At 43.6% G+C, this 20,491-nt stretch overlaps 4 protein-coding genes across 4 annotated transcripts; 3 read left to right on the top strand and 1 right to left on the bottom strand.

Moving 5' to 3' along the window:
- Nucleotides 1–2,154: 2,154 nt before the first annotated feature.
- On the top strand, nt 2,155–3,312 carry ONS95_008920 (uncharacterized protein; the record flags this gene model as incomplete). Its single annotated transcript, XM_058502483.1, has 3 exons — nt 2,155–2,180; nt 2,240–3,058; nt 3,114–3,312. The coding sequence occupies 3 exons, from the start codon at nt 2,155–2,157 to the stop codon at nt 3,310–3,312; spliced, it is 1,044 nt and encodes a 347-aa protein (XP_058361412.1).
- Nucleotides 3,313–3,942: 630 nt separating this feature from the next.
- ONS95_008919 (uncharacterized protein) lies at nt 3,943–6,705 on the top strand (the record flags this gene model as incomplete). The annotated part of the gene is made up of 8 exons (XM_058502482.1): nt 3,943–4,370; nt 4,438–4,505; nt 4,564–4,734; nt 4,781–4,805; nt 4,849–5,421; nt 5,477–5,776; nt 5,864–6,329; nt 6,421–6,705. 8 exons carry the CDS (start codon nt 3,943–3,945, stop codon nt 6,703–6,705), a joined length of 2,316 nt encoding a protein of 771 aa, XP_058361411.1.
- A 2,261-nt stretch (nt 6,706–8,966) lies between these two features.
- Nucleotides 8,967–9,924, top strand: ONS95_008918 (uncharacterized protein; the record flags this gene model as incomplete). Its single annotated transcript, XM_058502481.1, has 3 exons — nt 8,967–9,336; nt 9,390–9,626; nt 9,705–9,924. 3 exons carry the CDS (start codon nt 8,967–8,969, stop codon nt 9,887–9,889), a joined length of 792 nt encoding a protein of 263 aa, XP_058361410.1. The 3' UTR covers nt 9,890–9,924.
- A 223-nt stretch (nt 9,925–10,147) lies between these two features.
- Nucleotides 10,148–13,782, bottom strand: ONS95_008917 (uncharacterized protein). The gene is made up of 4 exons (XM_058502480.1): nt 12,631–13,782; nt 12,487–12,581; nt 11,643–12,418; nt 10,148–11,591 (listed from the first exon to the last, which is right to left on the bottom strand). Exons 1-4 carry the CDS (start codon nt 13,540–13,542, stop codon nt 11,323–11,325), a joined length of 2,052 nt encoding a protein of 683 aa, XP_058361409.1. The 5' UTR covers nt 13,543–13,782; the 3' UTR covers nt 10,148–11,322.
- Nucleotides 13,783–20,491: the final 6,709 nt, after the last annotated feature.

Below are 20,491 nucleotides of genomic sequence, written 5' to 3'. Positions count from 1 at the left end.
ACCCCAACAAATATTGATCGATATATAAATTATTAAAACTCCTCAAGAACATTTCCGAAATGAGACAGGGAACTTTGCTGCAGATTCGGTAAAGATACAAAACGATTCGTTTTCTATTCAAGATACATGTACGCTAGTAGATCTACTTACGCTAGCTGCTGCCATGGCACTGTTCCCGGAGTACCGACGAGATGAGGTCAGTAGCTTTTCAAGCATGCAGCTCGCGCATGAGACCCTGCAGAAAAGACAATCGGGAGCTCAACATTCAAGGATGGAGCTGAGTGATGGAGAGCGGCGAACCAGCCAGGAGATGCCCTTGACTTTTGCTTCTATGAACGGAGATCAATTCACATTGTCTTGATTGCGGCGAAAGCTGGTTTCGTCGAACAGGAAAATATGATGGGAGCTTGATCACCTCCTGGAGCGCCTTGTACACTGGTGTAGGCGTACCAGGGGCAAACCTACGACTTTGACGAGGGCACTGGATTGACGAAAGGCTGGGCATACATAGAACGAGGCCAATGATGATATCCTTTGAATGCGGGCCACGCGCCTGAGACAAAGAAAAAGCATGGACTTGAATTCCATAGTCTTGGACAAAAGCTCGTTCGTCAAGTCGCCGTTGATTATCTCTCTAGCACTGTGAATATCTACTTCCGTGCTCCAGGGCCACTCGACAGGCAGCAAGCAGCCAAATTCGTCGCACTTACAGACTGCCCCGCCCTGCCGGAAGAAGAGGTCATGAAGGTGCGGAAACTTCTCAACCCAACTGGCTTCACATTTGCCGTGACAATGAAGCTGAGCACTGGCGGGCCATTTTTCGAATGGGCTTCTATGCTTTGAAGCTTCAATTGGCACGTCCCCAGAAATCGGTAGCCGCTTGACCACTGCGTTCTCGACAGCTCCAACCTGCGAAAAAGGAGGAGATGAAATCAATAGCCTGGTAGTTTGAACCTGGAAAACGATACATCAAAGGGGAACGATCGTACTGTGGTAGGCAAGTGCCACTTTTGGGAGATTGATAAGTCCGGTGAGAAATGCTGCGTCTTACAATTCTCATAGGCGAAAGGGACAATCGACCGACTTCTAAATGGTGTCACGTAGGAACACTGCCTTGACAGTAGAATGAGAAGATGGAGGTACCCTACTTGCCTACCTTACCTACGCTAGGTAAGTAGGTAGGAAAGGTCTGCGAGATTACCACGTGATCCGGATACGCCATGGCAAACTACATATTTTTAGAGTTTCTAGAGAGGCCACTTATTCCTGCGAATTACAGGTATTAGCTATGGTCACCTATAGAATGCAACTCTTCGAGGGTCACAAGAATATCAATCAGACACAATTGCCAATCTTTGCATCTCATATTCGACCACTGACCATGCAAGCATGAGGGCTGAAATCGTATTACCAGAGTTGAATTTTCATCACTTGATATTTCAGCAGAGCGAAATCTTTGATAGAAAACAAGACTACGTACAAAGAGAAGCAGATCCATAGTCTAGCCCGTCAGAAGATGTAAATTCGCTCGTCTTTTGTGTTGCCATCAGAAGGTCATCATCTTGTCATGGAAGCACGCGCTGCCTACAAAGTAGATAGGGGCCCTCGTGACGATGGTTTTAAAGTGGTCTTTGATCTTGACCACACATCGGAGTCGCCAGCTGAGTGGAAATTGATCGAGCTGGCGAAGATTTGAGTTGGAGGTCTTGCTGTTGAAGAGAAAAGAAGAGGAACAGGACTTCAAGCTATCTTCGCTTTTTTACCTCACGACGCTAAGGGCTGCGACTAACCCGATGCACCCAAGCGACTTTTCCACCAAGTCAGGCCCCGCCGCCTTTAGTTTTGCCTCTGGTCTCTCCTGGTACCTACTGCCAGACAGACATCATCACAAATTCCAACGACAATTGAACTTAATACTCCAATATTTCCATAATAACAACACTCCCAAGTATTTGAAACGCCGCCGAATATTACACAATCATTCGATCTCCTGTTCCACACCATCAACCCCCTTCTGAAGCAGACGCAGCTCCACCCCGATCCCTTGAGAGACCGCACAGCTATCGACGACCGACTATTCAAGAAGTTCTGCATAAAGGATCCAGCACGTTCTCTTAACCACATTTTATCCCATTTACCGGCCCTCTCTTCCCCATGGATTTGTGGACTCGCCGTTCAAAGTATGTCCTTTTGACCCCTTCCTACAAGTTCAAGGAGCGCAACTCTGACCATGGATTAGCACCAGCAAGCTCTCCTTGTCCACGCCCACGGGCACTCCTGCGACGAACGGCGCTCGCCCTCCGAATGAATCGACCAAGAGCTATACTGGATCCATAGGTAGACGGGCGGGAGAGAACTCCTCCCACAGCAACAAAAATCCTTTCAATACCATGTCCCCTTCCACTACATCCCTCGCATCTCCCACATCCGGCGCAGCTGGCGCGTTTGGATTTGGCACCGGCGCTTTCTCCAAGTTCACCACCAATCCAAAGACGCCAAAGGCATCGACAGGCTTGGACTATATCAGTGCTATTGGTGCGAAAACCCCAACTGCTGAGAAGCAGAAGGACCTTGGTGCGAAAGTATCGAAGACATCCCTCGCAGGATCCAAAGCACCCACACCACCACCTACGCACAGCTTAAGACATGGCTGGGCACTCTGGTTCCGTCCACCTATATCGAAATCGAATGGATTTGTGGAGTACGAGAAAACCCTGCATCCCATGGCGCAGTTCGAAACCATGGAGGAGTTCTTTACTGTCTACAGTCACTTGAAGCGTCCCTCGACCCTGCCACTCGTGTCCGATTATCACATATTCAAGAAAGGTATCCGCCCAGTTTGGGAGGATGATGAGAATAAGAAGGGCGGAAAGTGGATTGTTAGACTAAAGAAAGGAGTCGCAGACCGATACTGGGAGGACCTCCTCTTCGCACTGATTGGTGACCAGTTCGCAGAGGCGAGTGAAGAAGTTTGCGGGGCTGTTCTGAGTGTCAGAAATGGAGAAGACATTCTGAGCATCTGGGCCCGCAATGACGGCGGGAGGGTCCTCAAAATTAGGTGTGTTCCGAGCTTCCTCACACTCGGGCCATTTCCCTTACTTACTTGCTCTCAGGGAGACGATGAAGCGCGTTCTGGGCTTTCCACCGGACACTAAGGTTGAATGGAAGAGTCATGATTCCAGCATTCAACAACGAACCGCGATTGATGACGCGCGGAAGGAAAAGTCCAATCAGCACAACAACCACCACACTACGCCAGGACGCAATGCCAACAGAGATGTTGATAATGCACCTTCGTCAGACAAGAAGTAGAGTCTCTACCACAATTGCATATCAGCGAATCTAGAGCTTTCTTGAGTTTTAGAGCGACGGTTTTATTTTGGGTTACGAATTCCTTCAGTGTACAATATTGGGTTTGCATGATCGGATGAAAAGCGACACGAATGAAGTACCTGGGCGAGTTGAATGTTTTTTTAGGGTTTAGCAACGGCGGGCGGGTCTTTCTTGCTGTATCATAGCGTGAAGAGCCTGCTGGCACTCTTCTTCGTCCGAGTTATGGTTGCGTTGCTCTAGCTGCAAGTCACTGGATGGGGTTGTGTTCAATAACATGAATGAACCTTACATTACAGTAACTCCATACCTAGTTCTCCGCTAAAGCTCGGCTTTGGAGCTGACACAGCAAAGGCGGCAACTGGCTTGAAAGTATAACTTCAAGTAACATGTAAATAAGGTATAACCAAACCCGTCCTTTGTCCAAGCACTCCTTGCACACCTAGAGCAGCGAGTTACACCCAACGCCATACTTGCATATGTACTTGCGCTTTCTCTTTCCCATTGGTCAATGCTGTCACCGTTATGTCACCTGACATAGTTCTGCGGCTGGAGTCCCACAATTGGGTAAAGTTGGGCTGACTTTCCCCTGGCAAGGTTGAATCCCAAAGCATGGATCCTTTCAGCATAACCGGCACTCTGATTGCTGTGCTTCAGGTAACTACAACCGTGATATCCATCTGTTACGACTACCGTCAGGGTGTGGCTTCTGCATCCCGAGAAGTTCTCCAGGTATCCTCAGCTCTCAACTCTCTCCGAGATGTTCTCGAATCATTGCTCGCTCTCATAGAGCAGTCTAAATCTGATGGCTCTGTGTCCAAATTAGCCACGATAGAACTGCTCGCCAATGATGGCGGCACGCTTGAGAGCTGTCAACAAGAATTGCTCAGACTGAAGAAGAAATTAGAGCCGGAGGCAGGATGGAGAAAGATCAGAAAGTCGTTGGTTTGGCCACTAAAGGAGACGGAGGTTAAGAAGGCGTTGGAAGGCCTAGAGAGGTCAAAGAGCACGATGCTTTTAGCACTTTCGGCAGACCAGACGTGCGAACCCCTTTCATTTGTTCATCAAGAGGAACGGTATTGTTTGCGATATCCTAACCGTGAGTAGGTCGTTGAGTTTGGCTATTCATGAACAAGTCGGTGGCTTGACCGAAATGTTTGAGAAACACAGTACAGGTGCGCTAGCCACAAGTACAGATCTAGCTGGGTTTGCTCACGTACTGCCAAATGACAGATCAAACGCAACAGGACATCAAGACATGGTTAGCAGCTCCAGATCCATTCACGAACCATGTCGCAAATCGCAAGAAGCGTCAAGCCCATACCGGAACTTGGCTTTTGAGGAGCAAGCAGTATGAAAATTGGTTGACAAGTCCAAAATCATTCTTGTGGCTCTATGGAATTCGTAAGTCATGGCTGGTGGTGTCCGAATATATGCTGATGTTCATCAGCTGGGAGTGGGAAAACTGTGCTCTGGTACGTCTTGATTGACGAGAATTTCAAATCTAATATTCAATAGCTCTACGCTTGTCGAGCAACTGCTTCTGTATTGTAAGAATATGCCACAGTCAGCAATAGTATATTTTTACTTCGATTTCAACGATGCTGGGAAGCGAGACGTCACCTCACTGATCCGATCTCTTATAACGCAATTATCAGCGTGGACCAAGGCAACACCCATTGTACTCCTCGAGGCTTACAAATCGTACCAAAGCGGTAACCTATCTGATGATGACGAGTCTCTGGCCATAGTGTTACGGAACCTGGTCCTGACCTTCGAGAATGTGTACATCGTTTTCGATGCCCTGGATGAAAGTTCAGACTGTGACGGCATCCTTCAACTCATGCACACCATGAAAGACTGGAAGCTATCTCGGCTACACATATTAGCAACAAGTCGGCAATTGACAGGAATCGAAGAGTCGCTGACAGGTCTTGTAACAGACAAGATATGTCTGCAGGATGCAGAAATGAATGAGGATATTGTACTGTACGTCGCGGACAAATTGCAGAACGACAAAAAACTGTCCAAGTGGCCTCCAGATATTCGACTGAAGATACAAACGAAGCTGCTTGGTGAAGAAGGCGGGATGTAAGTTTGAAGTTTACTCACTTCTCAACTATATATTACTAATTCCATTCAATAGGTTCCAATGGGTCGTTTGTCAGTTGGACATGCTCAATCGGTGTCTGTCAGTGGCTGCCGTGCGTAAAGCTTTGACGGCTGGGCTGCCTAAGAATTTGGACCAGACTTACGACCAGATTTTGGCGGGCATTGACGAGGAACATTTTACCGAGGTCATGAAGATATTGCAAGCCGTGACAGCAACCAATGACCCGCTGACTCTTGAGGACATTGTTGAAATTCTCGCTGTTGATCTCGACGCCAATCCTCCACGCTTCGATCCTGACTCTCGATTAGTTGATCCCCGAAATGTGCTGTCGATGTGAGTGCCTTTCCTTGCCTTTGAAATGCGCAGCACGAATATATGGGTGTTAGTAGCCCCAAATATAGTCAAAGCTGACTCTTATAGCTGCTCATCTCTTGTGACAGTTCAACAGGTTACAAGATGGCCAAGCAGAACCCCAATCTCTGTGCTTAGGCTCGCCCACGCCTCAGTAGCCGACTACCTGACGCAGCAAGGACCTGCCGGGCAAGCAAACTTTCACTTCTCACGAACAGCAGCACGTCAATTCCTTGCTCAGTCTTGTATCGGATATATGATGAACCCGGAATTCTCTCGATGCCACAAGCGTGGAAAACAACAAGAACTTGCGCTATCGTATCCATTCTTAAAACACTGCGTAGCTCGTTGGCCAGAATACTTAGAAAGAATGCCAGGCGACCCGGACGATTACCTAGATGCGAAGACAAGGGAGACAGTTCAGGCTTTCTTCGATACTTGGTCCCTTCCTGACGGTGGCAATTACGCTTTTTGGGTCAGCTGTCTCATACCAGATATGCCGCTTGACTATGTTCTTAATACACGTCCACTCTATGTATGTCTATAATCTACAGGCTCCCCAATGAGAGGATTCCGGAGAACTTTGTTGTTCCAAAGACTTGAATTTTTCACTAACATCTATTCAGTACGCGGCATCATTCGGCCTTGTCGACGTAGTTCGGCTCATCCTCCTCACAGAAAAAGACGCAGACATAGACGCGCTCGGTGGGCGTGCCCGTTCCAGTGCTCTCCACGTCGCCGTGTACAGACATCATATCGAAGTTGTGAAGATCTTACTTGAGAGAGGGGCGGATCCGAGCTTGTGCAATGAGAGGATGGAGTCGCCATTGTATTGGGCCCGTAACACCGAGATGAAGCAGCTTTTGCTGAAGTATGGCGCGAAGCTTGATGGAAGAGTTATCTATGGGTAACTTCCAGAGTGAAAATTGGAAGGAACGTGCTCAAGAACCTACCTACAAAGGATGTCTTTCCATGAAGATCAGAGTATCGTGGCTGACTTCAAAGGAGAGTAAGGGCCTGACCAGGAATCGAAATATACTACCGGTCTCGTCAATCTTACGCCACTTGAGGCTGAATGGAAATATATTGCGATAAAAGCCTCGTGACCCTCACTTCCACTCTCCTATCCTTTCCCAACCAACAAAATCGAAGACCTTCAGTTCCGCTTCTCAGTTCTCAGTTCTCGACCTCGATCACATGATATAATTTTCCAAGGTAACTGGTAAGGTACCTAGGTATCAAGGTAGTAGCGCCACGCCAGCTATGAAATAATTCGCGTCGCCCTTCCTATTCTTCTATTTCTCCCACCACACGCTGTAAAGTCAAAAGCCAACGTCACAAATATTAAGTCCAAGGGATAGTTATTTAATGAGGGTGGTATGCCGTCTCACGAAGGCACAGTCGGCTAGACGGTGGCCGTTGAAAGCTGGCTTCGTTGATCAGTGATGACATCGCTTCGAACACTCATCGGGACAGATTTAATGCTGCTCGGTAATCCGTACAGAGTGGTTCTGGGTGTGGGGTTCTGAGATCAAGTTCCTCTGCAATACGTTCGGATCGACTACTTCCTTTGTCATTATGTTTGGGTAGGGGTGCGGTGTCGTTGCTACGGGAGCATCACATTATTCAAGCGTGACTCTGAAGTCAATCTGAGCGTGGACTTTGTCTGAATGATTCCAGACAGTCTGGAGTCTCGACTTCGAACCGAACAGTCCAGATCAGTAGCACAGTAGCCTCAGTGAACAATGTTCTCACAATCTGTGGACAGCTAGTAAGTGCATGCAGTAAGGCTAATACTTTGTACCCCCTAGGTTTTCAACTAGGTAGCAATGCCTCATCTTTGCTTGCGTACATCCAATCAAATAAGCCCCGTGCTTCCAGTAAGGCTTCGGAGACCAGTACCATGTGAAGCCTGTACTTTCGGGGAGCATTCATTCATGCTCACAAATGCAGACGGGGACTTGGCCGGAAACGTACATAGGTACTTTTGTACTGCTTCGGGGAGCTGAAGGCATGCTATCCGTTGATCAATTACTTTTCATCACGTTTCTCCATTTTCGGCCGAAAGATGCCTTGAAGTTGACTTTAAGCTTGCTGCGGGGTTTAATGAATGTTAAAACGCGCAAAACAGGGGAGGACGGATTAGGATCCTTTCTTAATAGACTGTTCGACGCAATACAGTCAGCCTTCATTTTGCATCAGCACGATCCCAAGTAGTCAAGCGAGTCGTAGATAGGGAATAAGATCCGAACATAGAAATACTCCGATTGGCTGAACTTCATTGTCGCGCTTCTCAATACGGCTATCATCAAAATCAGGCCTTATGGCCCCTGTATTCAATGAGACACATTGTCGTAGTGACAGCGGCACCTCGCCGAGAATTGCTCAACTGTTCAGCTTTGTGTCCTTTGAAATCACGAACTGTAAACTCAAAGCTTTCTTGGACTATAGCCGTTGATGACGCTTTGTAATCCGGAGTTCCCAAGTTCCCAGCACCTTTCTCTAGGGTTACCATTACTGGCACTGATATAATTGGGAAATCAACTTCAAATGAGTAAAGTGTAACACAGATGAAGAGCCACTTATTCGGGCATGCTGAGTATTTGGTTATTCGGTCTCTTCATCTAATATTTGATATGGAAGCAGATCGAGCTATTGGTATCTCCTGTGCCCTGAAGATATGAGTTCGATGTCCTGCTTCCTCCTTGGGATTTCAAGCTAAGGCTGATTGCTCGAGTATTTCGAGTCTTGCTATCAGATTTTCCGTGCTCTGACGAAATGTCTGACAAGTGGAGCTTCCACAATATCTCTGATAAAACAATCTCACAACCAGAATGCGAAATCTATCAGGCTGTTCGCTCCGGCTGACGTTATTGAAGAGCAATATAAATCTACTTGGCGAGAACAAGTAGGCTATGAAAAGCTTTCCGATATATAATCCATATTTGTCAACACGTCGAGATATGGGTAATCACGAAATACAATCTCACGAGCTAGTGATTCAGTGCCAAACACCCAAGACTGACCACGCTTCCACTCTATAAGAGAAGCTACTGTTCTCCTTCATCTTCAAAAATCAACTCATACTCGATCATCACAACTTCGTACATCCATTTCCATCAGAGCAAGAATTTACCAGAATCCACCATCATCGTACTTCCTCTCCCCCAACATGGGTAAAACAGACATAATCTCCGGAGCGGCGGAAATCGTCAAAACCATTTTAGAAGCGCTCCAGAGGAAGAATGATGAAGACCACGCAAAAGAAAGAGATTTCACTCAGTCTACAGTTCAAAATCTCCGCGTCAAGTACCCTTACTACAATGTTATGGTAATTCATACCAAACATCAACGCAACTTCGTCGACGAAGCACACAACCACCTGGAGTTGCCAATTTCGAACAAGCGAACACAAGGATACGAAGTGTATGTTTTTGAATCTGGAAGTTTCACTCTCCAAGGTAATAGTGGATTTGAGAACTGGGCATTTGGGGGCAGCTTCAACAGAGACGGCAATAATGTCACATTCCAGAAGATTCCAGGTATTGTCGTTCACACTCAAAACACAGAAAAAACATTCTCTGACATAAGGAAGCACCTCAATCGTTTCCACCGGTTCAGGCACCTCCTCCACCTGCGATCTTGCCACCCAAGCCTACCCGAACCCATGCTGATGGAATGTACCTCGTCAATTGTCAGCGCGGAAACGAGTACTCCAGTGGCGTAGCTTATTACAAGAATCTCCACGACGGTGGAAATACTGGACGAAAGCCTGATGATTACATAGATGTTGTAAAGGGAAGAAACGTCAACTGGGAGAAACCAGGAAGTGGTGAGCAGCCATTGATAGACAACCCGTTTTCTTGTTGCAATTTGGATTCTTCAATGCGTGTACTAAGATTGCATCTAGTAAGTTTCAAGAACGGCACGAAGTTCCGATGGGGGATCATTGCTGATGCCCAGAGCAAGGCGGACACGACCCGTGTTGGCTTTGCTGACAATGGTTATGGCGTGTACGCTCTGTACAAGGACAACAAGAATGTTCTCTACAATATTGATGGATGGAACTGCCATGCGATCTATTGGGGTTACTAAACACTGGCTTAGACGCTCCAGGAAAGCTTCATGGGGGCACCTTCTAGGGTACCGACATCATTTTGTTTGTCGTTTGTTTCCAGTGACGCATGTTCTGACGAGTAATTTGGAAGCGGCCAGGACGCTGACTTCTGCTGTTAATCATTCATGAAAGAGCTCTCTCGCTTTCCATTTGTTGCTAGCCTGTCTCTATCTAGTCAAAATCTCTCACTTCACCGGCTCTCAACTGCGACCCCATTCCATGGATCTCCAAGCCCTAAATTATGAATGAAGTATTATACTGTGCCACCCCGACTTTTTTCGGTATCTAATAATGTGGGACTTGTCTCTTTTAAAGACTATTCAATGCAAAATTTGCTCCTCTAATAAGATCTTCAAAGATAAGATTTTTTGTTTCCGCGTTCAACTTGCAAAAACTCCAGCTTTTAAGCGAGTCACAACGACGAAAATAAACAAAAAGATGCATCTCGGATTGGCGGTCAATTTGCACCAGCCTCTGCGATTCTGCGTCTTAGCAATCTATGCATAACTATAGCAATAGGCCAGTACGATGGTATGTAGAAATTAATCTATGCCAGCTTAGAGACTCTAAATCCCTGCTTGGAATTCACTTCAATACCTCAACACCGAGTCGGCTCATGAGTGATCGCTTGCGAGCCCCACAATCACCTACCAAATTCTCATCCAATTTTTGCGTTCCTTCCTCGGCTTCCTCTTTACTCTATAGGAGACAGGGGAGCCGAGGCAACTGTCTCAAGGCTACATCGAGGAATTCCGAAGCACTGCATGCTGGCGCATGCAGTGGAAAATGCCGACATTGAGGAGTGGGATTTAGGGTCATTTTTGTCTATGTTCAAATCAGGGAGATGTTGAGGGGGACATAGTGTTGGACGAAGTTATTCGGATGGCCGAAGCAACATCTCGGGGACTAGATATTATGTCGTACAGCCGAAACAAATTCGAAGTGAACTCCAGCATGTCTTCCCAGTATTCACCATTCATCTTCGGTGGATATGAGTCACAACAGTTCCTCGCCTACTACCCCTGCTAAATTTAGCCTGCTCCTTTCTTTCAAGAGTCAAAGGCACCCCTTCTCGCCCACGAGCTCAATTCTTTCCGCTCATCTGGCCACAGCTCAGTCGTAACTCTTCCAAATCCTCGCTACTACCACGAAACATCACATGGGCAAGTGATGAGGCCGTCTTGACTTTCTTGGGATCCAACTAGGCTCGTCGGCGGCCCTTGTACGTGGTGTGGTTGGACTCCTGATGATCGGTGATGAGATTCCTTGGAGATTGCTCAGCATCATGTTTCTAATGGGCATATTGAGATAGGTGTCTGAGGCTCCTGGGTTGATTCTGAGATCATAATTCTTGTTTCATCCTTCATTTATTTGTGTCGGCAAGTTCCCACGTGTCCTTATTTGGCCGGTATCATTTCACTTTATTCTCGTAATGCTCTGAAAGCTGTCTCAGGATGGTGCCCATTTTCGGGGTTACGCCCCATATCCACGTATCGTCGTAGAAGTCTGCCCAGGATCGGGTCAATGTGGCAGCCAGCGATGTTTCCAGATCGTTTGCTTCAATGTCTTCTGCAAGCATGTCGCGTACTCGCTGTATAATCTGGGTGTCGGCTTCTTCGAGTCCAATGCCTCGTCGCTGCATTACCTCTTGGCCGTGAACCCATTTGGTCAAAAGAAGGACTGTGAATTTCGTCAGTTCGTGTTTATTGACTGGAGCCACTCAAGACTGACTAGAGTCCCAACCAGCAAAGGCGTGTTCAACAGCCCACGTAAACGCAGCAGTCTTCCTCACCAAGCTCTTTCCAATCTTCGACGGTATCAAAATTCCCTCCAAGGCCACGGAGACAGCACTATTCAAATATAGACTCCACTCCATAGGTTCAGACAAGAACTGCTGTATCGCTTGCTCCGTCTCATTCTCATTCACACGGAAGAGCATTCCACGAGATGCAGATTCCGCCCTCGTCATAATCCGACAATAACTCACTCTTAGCATCGCCAATGAGTTGAATAGTAAAGGCCCTTCTGTGTCGTCCCAGACGTAGGACTCATCGGCTCTGACTCTCGCATCTTTGATTAGCAGGAGGCATTTACTGATTGCAGTCTCCATCTGAGTCGTGATACTGGAAACCTGGAAATGATTCGCATCGCTACCATAATTGGATCTTTCTCCCAAAAGATACAGACCTTGTGTCATATGCGACACATAAATTGATACCGCATTCACGGCAACGTAGCATGAGTATGGATCCCATTCCCAATACTCTTCTGGAATGTCATGGGACAGCGTCACATCGAGCAATCGCGATACAGCATCTTTCAATCGTAACAGCGAGACGAGTCCATGAACTTTGGCGTTCTCGCGCCAGGTATGTGCATTTGGAGAGTCCCATAGGGTGTGGTGGCAAGGCATCTCAACGTTGCCGTCTGTCAACATTGAGAAGCCTGAGGCGAATCCATAAAGCATCGATGAGAGGTTGCAAAGGTATATATAGCCGTACATGAGTCTGATTCTCGGGGTCAGAAAGAATGTTGCAGCACACTATTCACTGATTCCATGTGGAAATTGTCTTACCTCTTGACAGATTCTCTTTCAACCCATGCATCCCATGATACGTCTTGATTCTCAGTTGGATTCGATCGAAGCCATATCAAACGAGCACGGAAATCCTAAAAGCCTGGTCAGAATAGAAGTCACAAGGATTACAGGTAACTTTACCCAGACGAAAAATCCAACGCGATGGACAGCCATTGAAGATAATTCTGTATCCCCACTGAATGTCTCGAACATTGCCAGGAGCAGTTTTGTCTGTCCGATCCAGAGAGGAAGAGCTGGGGAATCGTTGCTTTTCGAAGAAGCAGGCTTGATCCAATCCTGAAGAAGCAGTCCTTGTAGAGAAGGTCCTCTGCCAGAGCTGAGCGGGCTGATATTCTCCAAACTACAATGTGCAGCGTTGTAGAAGATTGCAGCAATCTTCCTTTCCATCCGATATATTGCACCGATTGCACAAATACAGAGCAGCAATGGTGTTGGAATCTTGTCGAGATCAACTGATGGGAGGTGAAACAGTGGGCAGTGAGTGTTGAAGATTGCGAAGTATCGTTGAAGACAGCGTTCGTACAGTACCGTGGCAAAGGACGTCATGACTTTGAGAAGGTCTGGAGATATTTGACCTGACAATTCTTTGAGAAATCTCTCACGCGTCTCCTTGGTGAGGCGAATGGAAGACGGGGGTTTTTGATGTCCTGTTGCTTGGAGGACTGGGCGATTAACTTTCACTGAGATGGGCCTGCTCTTTTCTGTAGTAGGCTGTGAGGTTCGGTGGTCACTAACGAGGTTGGGAACAAGGTCACTGAACAAATCATTATTGCCAGTGAATAGTTTCGAGAGTTCTTCCAGGGGCGAGAATCCATCCACGAGTTGACTATCAAGGTGGGGAAGAGCGAATTTCGCCATTTGCTGAGATGGCCACTCGAAAAATGGGTCTGTGAAGACTGGCCATTCTGCATCGCCTTCTCCATATTCCATGGGAAGGACAGAGACATCCTTATCACCAACTAATCTAACCTGCTTGAGCTGTTGTAAGGGGTCCGGAAACGCGCTTGAGAACGTATCTTCGGTCGTCTCCATGGAAGTGGTGTACGGGGATGCGAGCTCATCGGCGAGAGGACCGGTTGCGGGAGAGTACCGTGGTGAAGGCAGAGCTGCTTTACAGTCAGGTATGCTTCGCAAAAGACTCTTTGGAGAGCCTTACCTGTTCCTTGTAGGCTCTTGTGACTCTTGTCTTGGTCTCTTGGTACATTTGACTTGACTTTTGGCGGTGCTTTTTCTGCGCCGTGCACAAGTCTCTGGTGCCGCACCAAAAGATCTCTGGTATTGCTCAATTATCAGAAAGTAGAAATAGTCGTATCATATTCTACTTACTTGCGCATGTATCGATTCTCACAAGTCTCACATTGGTAAGGCTTTTCCTGGGTATGTCTTCGTTCGTGCCTGGTACGATGCTCACTTCGTTTGAAAGCTCTGGAGCAAGTTTGACACACAAATCTCCTCTTCGTGGTAGCAGTCTCTGCCAAAGTAAACACATCTGTTCCTTGAACATGAGCCATCATGCGAAAGTGGATGTTTTTCTTGGGATTTGAGTTTGATACAAAAATAACAGGGTCCAGGGACAGCGCGGGGTTGAGAAGAAAGCTCTAACTCGAACTCGTAAGCGTGTGCTTTGGTGGCGTTGAGATCCAGTGTGGGGAAGTGTCCGCTGCGGGGGAACGAACGACTGAATCTGACAAGCGAGAATGCCTACATTAAGAGTGGATATTACCTTCATCGTACAGACACGATATTGGAAATAACGTAAGAATATTTGACTTCTTTTAAAAACCTGATTTACATCTACTTTATCAATTCAAAAAGATTCAATTGTAATTTGTTGACCTGATTCCAGTATTGCTGGAGTCGCGTGTTATGTCAAAATCACCTGCTTAATTCACTGTCAGAGGGGAGGATTGGCTATATAAAACATCAAAGATTTTGAACTCGTTTACGATCATAATTAGCAGCCATCCTTAAAGATTGCAGAATTATTTCCTAAGGATTGTGAAAATACATCATGATCTAATATAGTCAAAGTTCAATTGAAAAGGGTCGAAGGCAAGCGATGGTTAAGAGCGAAATTTCACGTGAAATGTATGTGCATAGCCAGGACCTTCACAAGTTATTGCAATTCAATCATTATGTCCATTCATTGAGACTTTGGGATTTCGAAATTCCCCGGTCGGCTCTCGGAAGCTTTGATAATCCTCCGGTCAAATACCTTGCTTGCCAGGAGGCAATGTGGTATTTGGACCTATCGCTCCCTTCCAACCGTTAGAGAGAGTTGCTGGACTAACTTGCACTTTCACTCACTTCGATCATCTCTGCATACCGGCGGTAAGCATGATCATTGAAATCAAAACAATCCGCGTTCAGATCTTCACACACACCAAGTCAACCTCAAATATGGACTCCTGCAGTAATCTGCTTGCCCATGAATTTTACATGCATTCGCTTGCTAAACCCTCTTCTTTTATCGTCCTTGTAGCACTCAGTGAGAATCGTACTGATTGCTTGCCAGTGTTCTGGCTTCGATTTTTCGAATGTGATGAAGTTGACGAAGATTACATGCCTCTGATGCATGAAGAAATCGCAAATACATCCTACCTCGGAAGCGACGCAGACTGACCCCTAAAAGATCGCAATTCTTGCATACTTCAAAGCCATGGTGAGATCACTTATCAATATCGGAGGTCAGGTCGGCGTGAGTGTGAAGGCGGTGCAAGCAGTTAGGGGTGCAGGTACTCTTTTGCGTTAGTGTTCTCAAAGAGGCAATTTGGGGTAACTGCGGGGTATTGGAGTGACCCAAATCCCCCGCTTGGTCACCTACCAAAACGCTACTCACAACATTTGGAGCCATTCTGAGGCCTGGAATCATGTAGATCTCTTCAAAAGAAAGTGAGCTGGACTGCGAGGAGTGCCTCACATTTCGTAAACTGTGATCGCAGTACAGTATCACCTGACCTTCTCTTCATGCCGATGACTCATCCCTCGCCTAGGAGGATTTCATCGACGCGGCTTACCATTCTTCATCTTCTTTCCCTCATCATCAACGTCGCAGTCGCAAATCGCTAAAAGTCGTAACAAAATATCTCCTATGCTTGTAGGAGATACAAATGTCGTCTGAAGACAATGCCAGAGCGAGTCGGCCGCTCGTTGGCGCAAATGGCTGCTCTTCTCTTGATCGATGATGACACCACCTTGGACAAGCCCGGCTTGAAGATCTAACAATGCTTCGGCGTTCGAAGTTTAGAGGGTTGGGCTATCTGAGGATATGGGTTTCTGAGATTGCTTACAGCTTTCCATATTTGATTCATGTGCGTGGCAGTCCTGACCTCTTGCGCATCAACTGCCAATAATTCAGTGTCGTCCTCCGCTCAGTGTAGTCGATAGTTTTGCCGTTTTGTCAAGAACTAGCACTAACTGCCGCTCGTTACTAAAATCCTTAAACTAACTATAGTTAGTTATAATAAGTTAAAACTGTAGTTAGTTTATATATTAATAGTAAAACGGGTTCGTTTTTGAAACGTACTATTTTTATAACACTTACCTTACTATAGAAGACTAAATCATATTATAATAATAGTCTTATATATTAAAAATATTAAGTAAAAGTAATTAAGCTTATTTTTAAATCTATAACTAAGATAAAAAGAAAGTAAAGGAGGTTAAAGGAGGTGTTCTCGCTTAGCTCGGGTTATACCTTCTTAAATAGGAATAGCTAACCGAGCTATCCGAGCTAGCTACCTACCCTTAAATCGTTATATAAATCGCTATAGTTTATTTACTTCGTTCTTAAGAGCTACCCTGTTTCGTTCGTTTTAAGCTTTATATAACGGACTTAAGTTAGTTTTTAAGGCCTAAAACGCTAGTTAGTTTAAAATCTCGAAAACGGGGTCGTTTGAACGGCTGTAAACTATCGACTACACTGCCTTCGTGTAAAGGTAGTAGTAACTACTTCTTTACTATACCCGATTAGGAAGAGTCTAGAGCTCGGTAAAGCTTAGTAAGACTCAGTAGAGCTCAGTTAACTCTGAAAGGGTTTACCGATAGTTACCTACTTAGTTATACGTAAAGGGAAATAGCTTTACGCTACTATAGGAGTTTACGTTAAGTTTTACGTTAAGTGTAATTAGGCTTAATCGGGAATAGCCCGGGGAATTTATCTATATAAGCTCGAGCGCCCTCCACGGAATCGAGGGCTCCTTAGCTTAATATTCGCGCTAATAGAGAAGTTATCACCTGATCTGTAGTTATTTTACTCACGTGCTAGCTAACGCTAAACCGTGCTATTATATTATATTAAGCTTAAATCACACTGCCGGTAATAGCGTAATAATATCCTAATAACTTATACTTATTACTCTAAGCGAGCCTTTATTTTTCGACCCTTATTATCGCTATCTTACTAGCGCTACTCACTTAGTTATACGACGATAGATAACTTATATAAAGTTATAAGACTACGCTTAGCTTAGTGTTATTTAAAAGCTGGAATCGCCTAGCTTTACTATTAGTTAGAATTATAAGGCTAGCTAAAAGCAGATAAGTGCTTATTATTACCTAACACTCTTATATTAACCCTGAACGTCTAACTAGGTCACGGGACTTAGCTATATAATCCGACTACTAAGCGTCATGCTAGTCGTTAAAATACTCCTAACTCGGACTAGCTTCTTATTCGCTATTAGCTATTACAAGAGCTAATATCCCTCTTAGAAACGTTATTACATTACGATAGCGAATAAGAGCTACTTCAGAGAGCTAAGCGAGCCCACTAGCGTGCTCCTAGCAGCAGTAGAAAAGACCGTTTTTATAGCCCCTATTCTTTAATACGCGCGGCTCCCTGAAAGAACTAATTAAATCCTTAAGTTTAAATATATATTCAACTTATAAGCGTAAAACACTAAAAAGAGTTATTTTAGTACTTATTACAACGGTTATTATTCTGTAATAAGATAAGATACGCTAGTATGTAACGTAATAGTTACTATTCTACGTTATAATAGTAAAAAGAGCTTTTATTAAGCTTATACGCTAAAGGGGTTGTTTTTATAATTAACTTACCTTTTAAAAACCCTATATTATCACTTGATAATATCTTAGTTAAATATTAACCGATTTCCGCGATTTTAGTAGCTAATTAATAGTACGAACTATAAGCTCTCGATATAATACTTGGGGTAGTTATAATAATAGCTCTCCGAGTAGAAATATAACTTCTATAGAAAATTAAGACGAATCGAACTAATTAAGAGTCGACGACGAAGCTAAGTTATTCTCCTCGGTTTAAGGTACCCCTGCTAGAGTGTAAATACCTAGTGCTAGTAATATAGACTAATTAGAGGTAGAAGAAGCTTCTATAGCTAGACTTAGGTCTCGCTTATAATAAAGAGATTCAGCTAATAAGAGTCTAGTAGACTAAATCGCTGAACTATGTAGTATAATATAAGAGTAAGTTAAAGAGAATCGCTTATTATAGCGAGAACTATAAGAGCTAAAAAGCTCTAACTCTAACCCTAATTAGGTAAGAGATAAAAGCCTCTTAAGGTATATTCGTGAAAATACACTTAGAACGAATATTATAGAACGTACTAAGGGTAAGTAAAAAGATAAGGAAAAAACGCTTATAACGTATATTATAACTCTATCGCCTAATCGACTAATTAGAGAAGCGAACGCTACGACTTGCTTTATAACTTAAATTCAAAGAGAGCTTCCTAGAGCGTCTCTACCTCTAATTTCCCCTGTAAATTCCTCTTTTATTAGAGATATAATTAGAGCTACTATTATAGGGGCCCCTAATAGGTTTCCTAGATATAATAATAAATAATATAAAACCGGAAAAATACGTGATCCGAAGCCGCTTATAAATAGCGTAGACCCTACGTTTAAGCGATAGGAATTATCGATTATTTCTAAGCTAAAAGTAAATTAGGACTACTTTAATAATAAGTTCGCTTATATAACCTATATATATAATATAATAGAGAGTAAAGTATAAGAAGCCTTATTTATAAGGCATGATATATATAGCAGGGATCCTTATACGTATTATACGAAGCTAATAGCTGATTTACGTAAGATCTTTATTATAAAGTAAATATCGATATATAAAGCTGAATATAATAGCTTACGTATATCATCTACCGACGATTTTAGTAATTTCAAAGCTAAATTCCTACGCCTTACTAATAAGGCTAGAAAGCCTAGGGATCGCTTAAAAGACTACTTCTATATAAAGTTATATCCTGATCTTAGAGCTACTATAAAACTCGTAGTAAACTTTATTAACGGATTCGACGAGTTTTACTAAGCTACGCTAAAATCGTACGAATAAGAGAAGCTAATAGCTTATTAAAGAAGAAAAGAGTCTGTTATTATAACTAGCGGCTCTAAAACCTCTAGATCAGCTCGTAGAGAGTAAAGGACGTAAAATCGTTATAATAACGATTATATAAAAAAGACTACTAAAAAAACTATAGCTATTATAGTTATAAAGCCTAATCAGGAAGTACGCTATTATAGGTGTAATAAGGTAGGGCATTTATTACCTTAATGCCCTGAGCCTAAATTAGGTAATTTTAAAGAGCTAGATCAAGAGGAAATCGATAAAATCAGCTAATTAGAGAGTAAAGCTGATTTAAAAGAAGAGGCTTAAAATAAGACCCTCTTTTAGGCGAATATAGCGACGTAATAGATCTAACTAACTTAGACCTATTAACGCTAATAGGCGGTCTATACTTTACTTACTCTTATCGCCTTAGTAAAAACGGATATTCTATCTAATTACGCTCTTTAATCGATATAGGCGCTAATAGCTTCGCCTTCCTAAATAAGCCTTTTACTAAGAAATTATAATATCTCTTTAGCTTTATACCTTAATAGTTATTATAGCTTATTATAATAAAAAGCTATGATAGAATCGCTAATAATCAGATTATGTCTTATCTCTCTCTCTCTTTTATAATTAATAAGTGTAGAATAGTTAATATATCTTTCTTTTTACTAGAATTAAGTAATTATAACTTTATTATAGGCTATATTTAGCTAGAGTACTTTAAAGTATTACTAGATATAGCAGGAAAAGCCTTAATTTAGCCTAGCGAGCTTCCTAAGAGTGTTAGACCTTTTTATAAGGAAATATTAATTAGATAAGAGTAACTTAAAAAGAAGCTAATCGATAAAAATCATTAAGATAACGTTAATTAATATCTAAAGGCTTAAGAGGCTAAAGAGCTTAAGCTAGTACCTATCGCTATAAGCGAGAAAAGGAAGTGAAAAGTAAATCGCCCTAAATTAGAGGCTAAAAATTCGTTTAAAAGCGAGCTACACGAATAGCTTAAAACTATAGAAAGAGAGTTATTAGGATTTTCTAGTTCTAGCTCTTATAAACTAGTTACCCTACGTTATAATCCACCTACCCTACTAAAATCGAGAAATCCTACTAGCTCTTCTCTAGATATTTTTACTATTAGCGCTACTGCTTTTAGTTAAATAATAAATAGAGATAAAGGGCAGGGAACTGAGCTATTTACAACTAGCTTATACGAAATCGATTAGCTAATAGCTGAGCTTTCCCCTGAGGATTAAAGCGAAATAATAGCGAAAGTACCTGAGTTTTTAAAGGACTTATATAACACTTTTAGTAAATAAGAGTCTAATAAGCTACCTTTATATAGAGACTACGATTATAAGATAGTTCTTAATAAACCTTATAACTTAAAATATAGTCCTTTGTATAATATATCACGGGAGGAGCTAGTCCTAACTAAAAAGTACTTAAAGGATAATTTATATAAAGGCTTTATAGAGCCTTCGAACGCTCCCTTCACTTCGCCGGTCTTATTTATTAAAAAACTAGGAGGTAGCTTACGCTTTTATATCGATTTTAGGAAGCTAAATAAGATTACGTGAAAAGATCGCTACCTGATTCCTTTAATCGACGAGACGCTAGCTTATATTAGTAAAGCTAAGATATTTACGA

The sequence above is a fragment of the Cadophora gregata genome (assembly GCF_030347475.1).
Source record: "Cadophora gregata isolate MNR1 chromosome Unknown scaffold_3, whole genome shotgun sequence".
Taxonomy (NCBI): domain Eukaryota; kingdom Fungi; phylum Ascomycota; class Leotiomycetes; order Helotiales; family Ploettnerulaceae; genus Cadophora; species Cadophora gregata.
The sequence above is the reverse complement of the archived record's forward strand: the minus strand, read 5'-3'. Positions and strand labels throughout refer to the sequence as shown.

Excerpts from the sequence above, each read along its gene's own strand:
- ONS95_008917 (XM_058502480.1), bottom strand. The coding sequence starts at position 13,542 with ATGGAGACGACCGAAGATACGTTCTCAAGCGCGTTTCCGGACCCCTTA. Across the intron at positions 12,582-12,630 it reads GCGTTGGATTTTTCGTCTGG|GATTTCCGTGCTCGTTTGAT; the intron begins GTAAAGTTACCT and ends CCAGGCTTTTAG. Across the intron at positions 11,592-11,642 it reads CTTTGCTGGTTGGGACTCTA|TCCTTCTTTTGACCAAATGG; the intron begins GTCAGTCTTGAG and ends CGAAATTCACAG.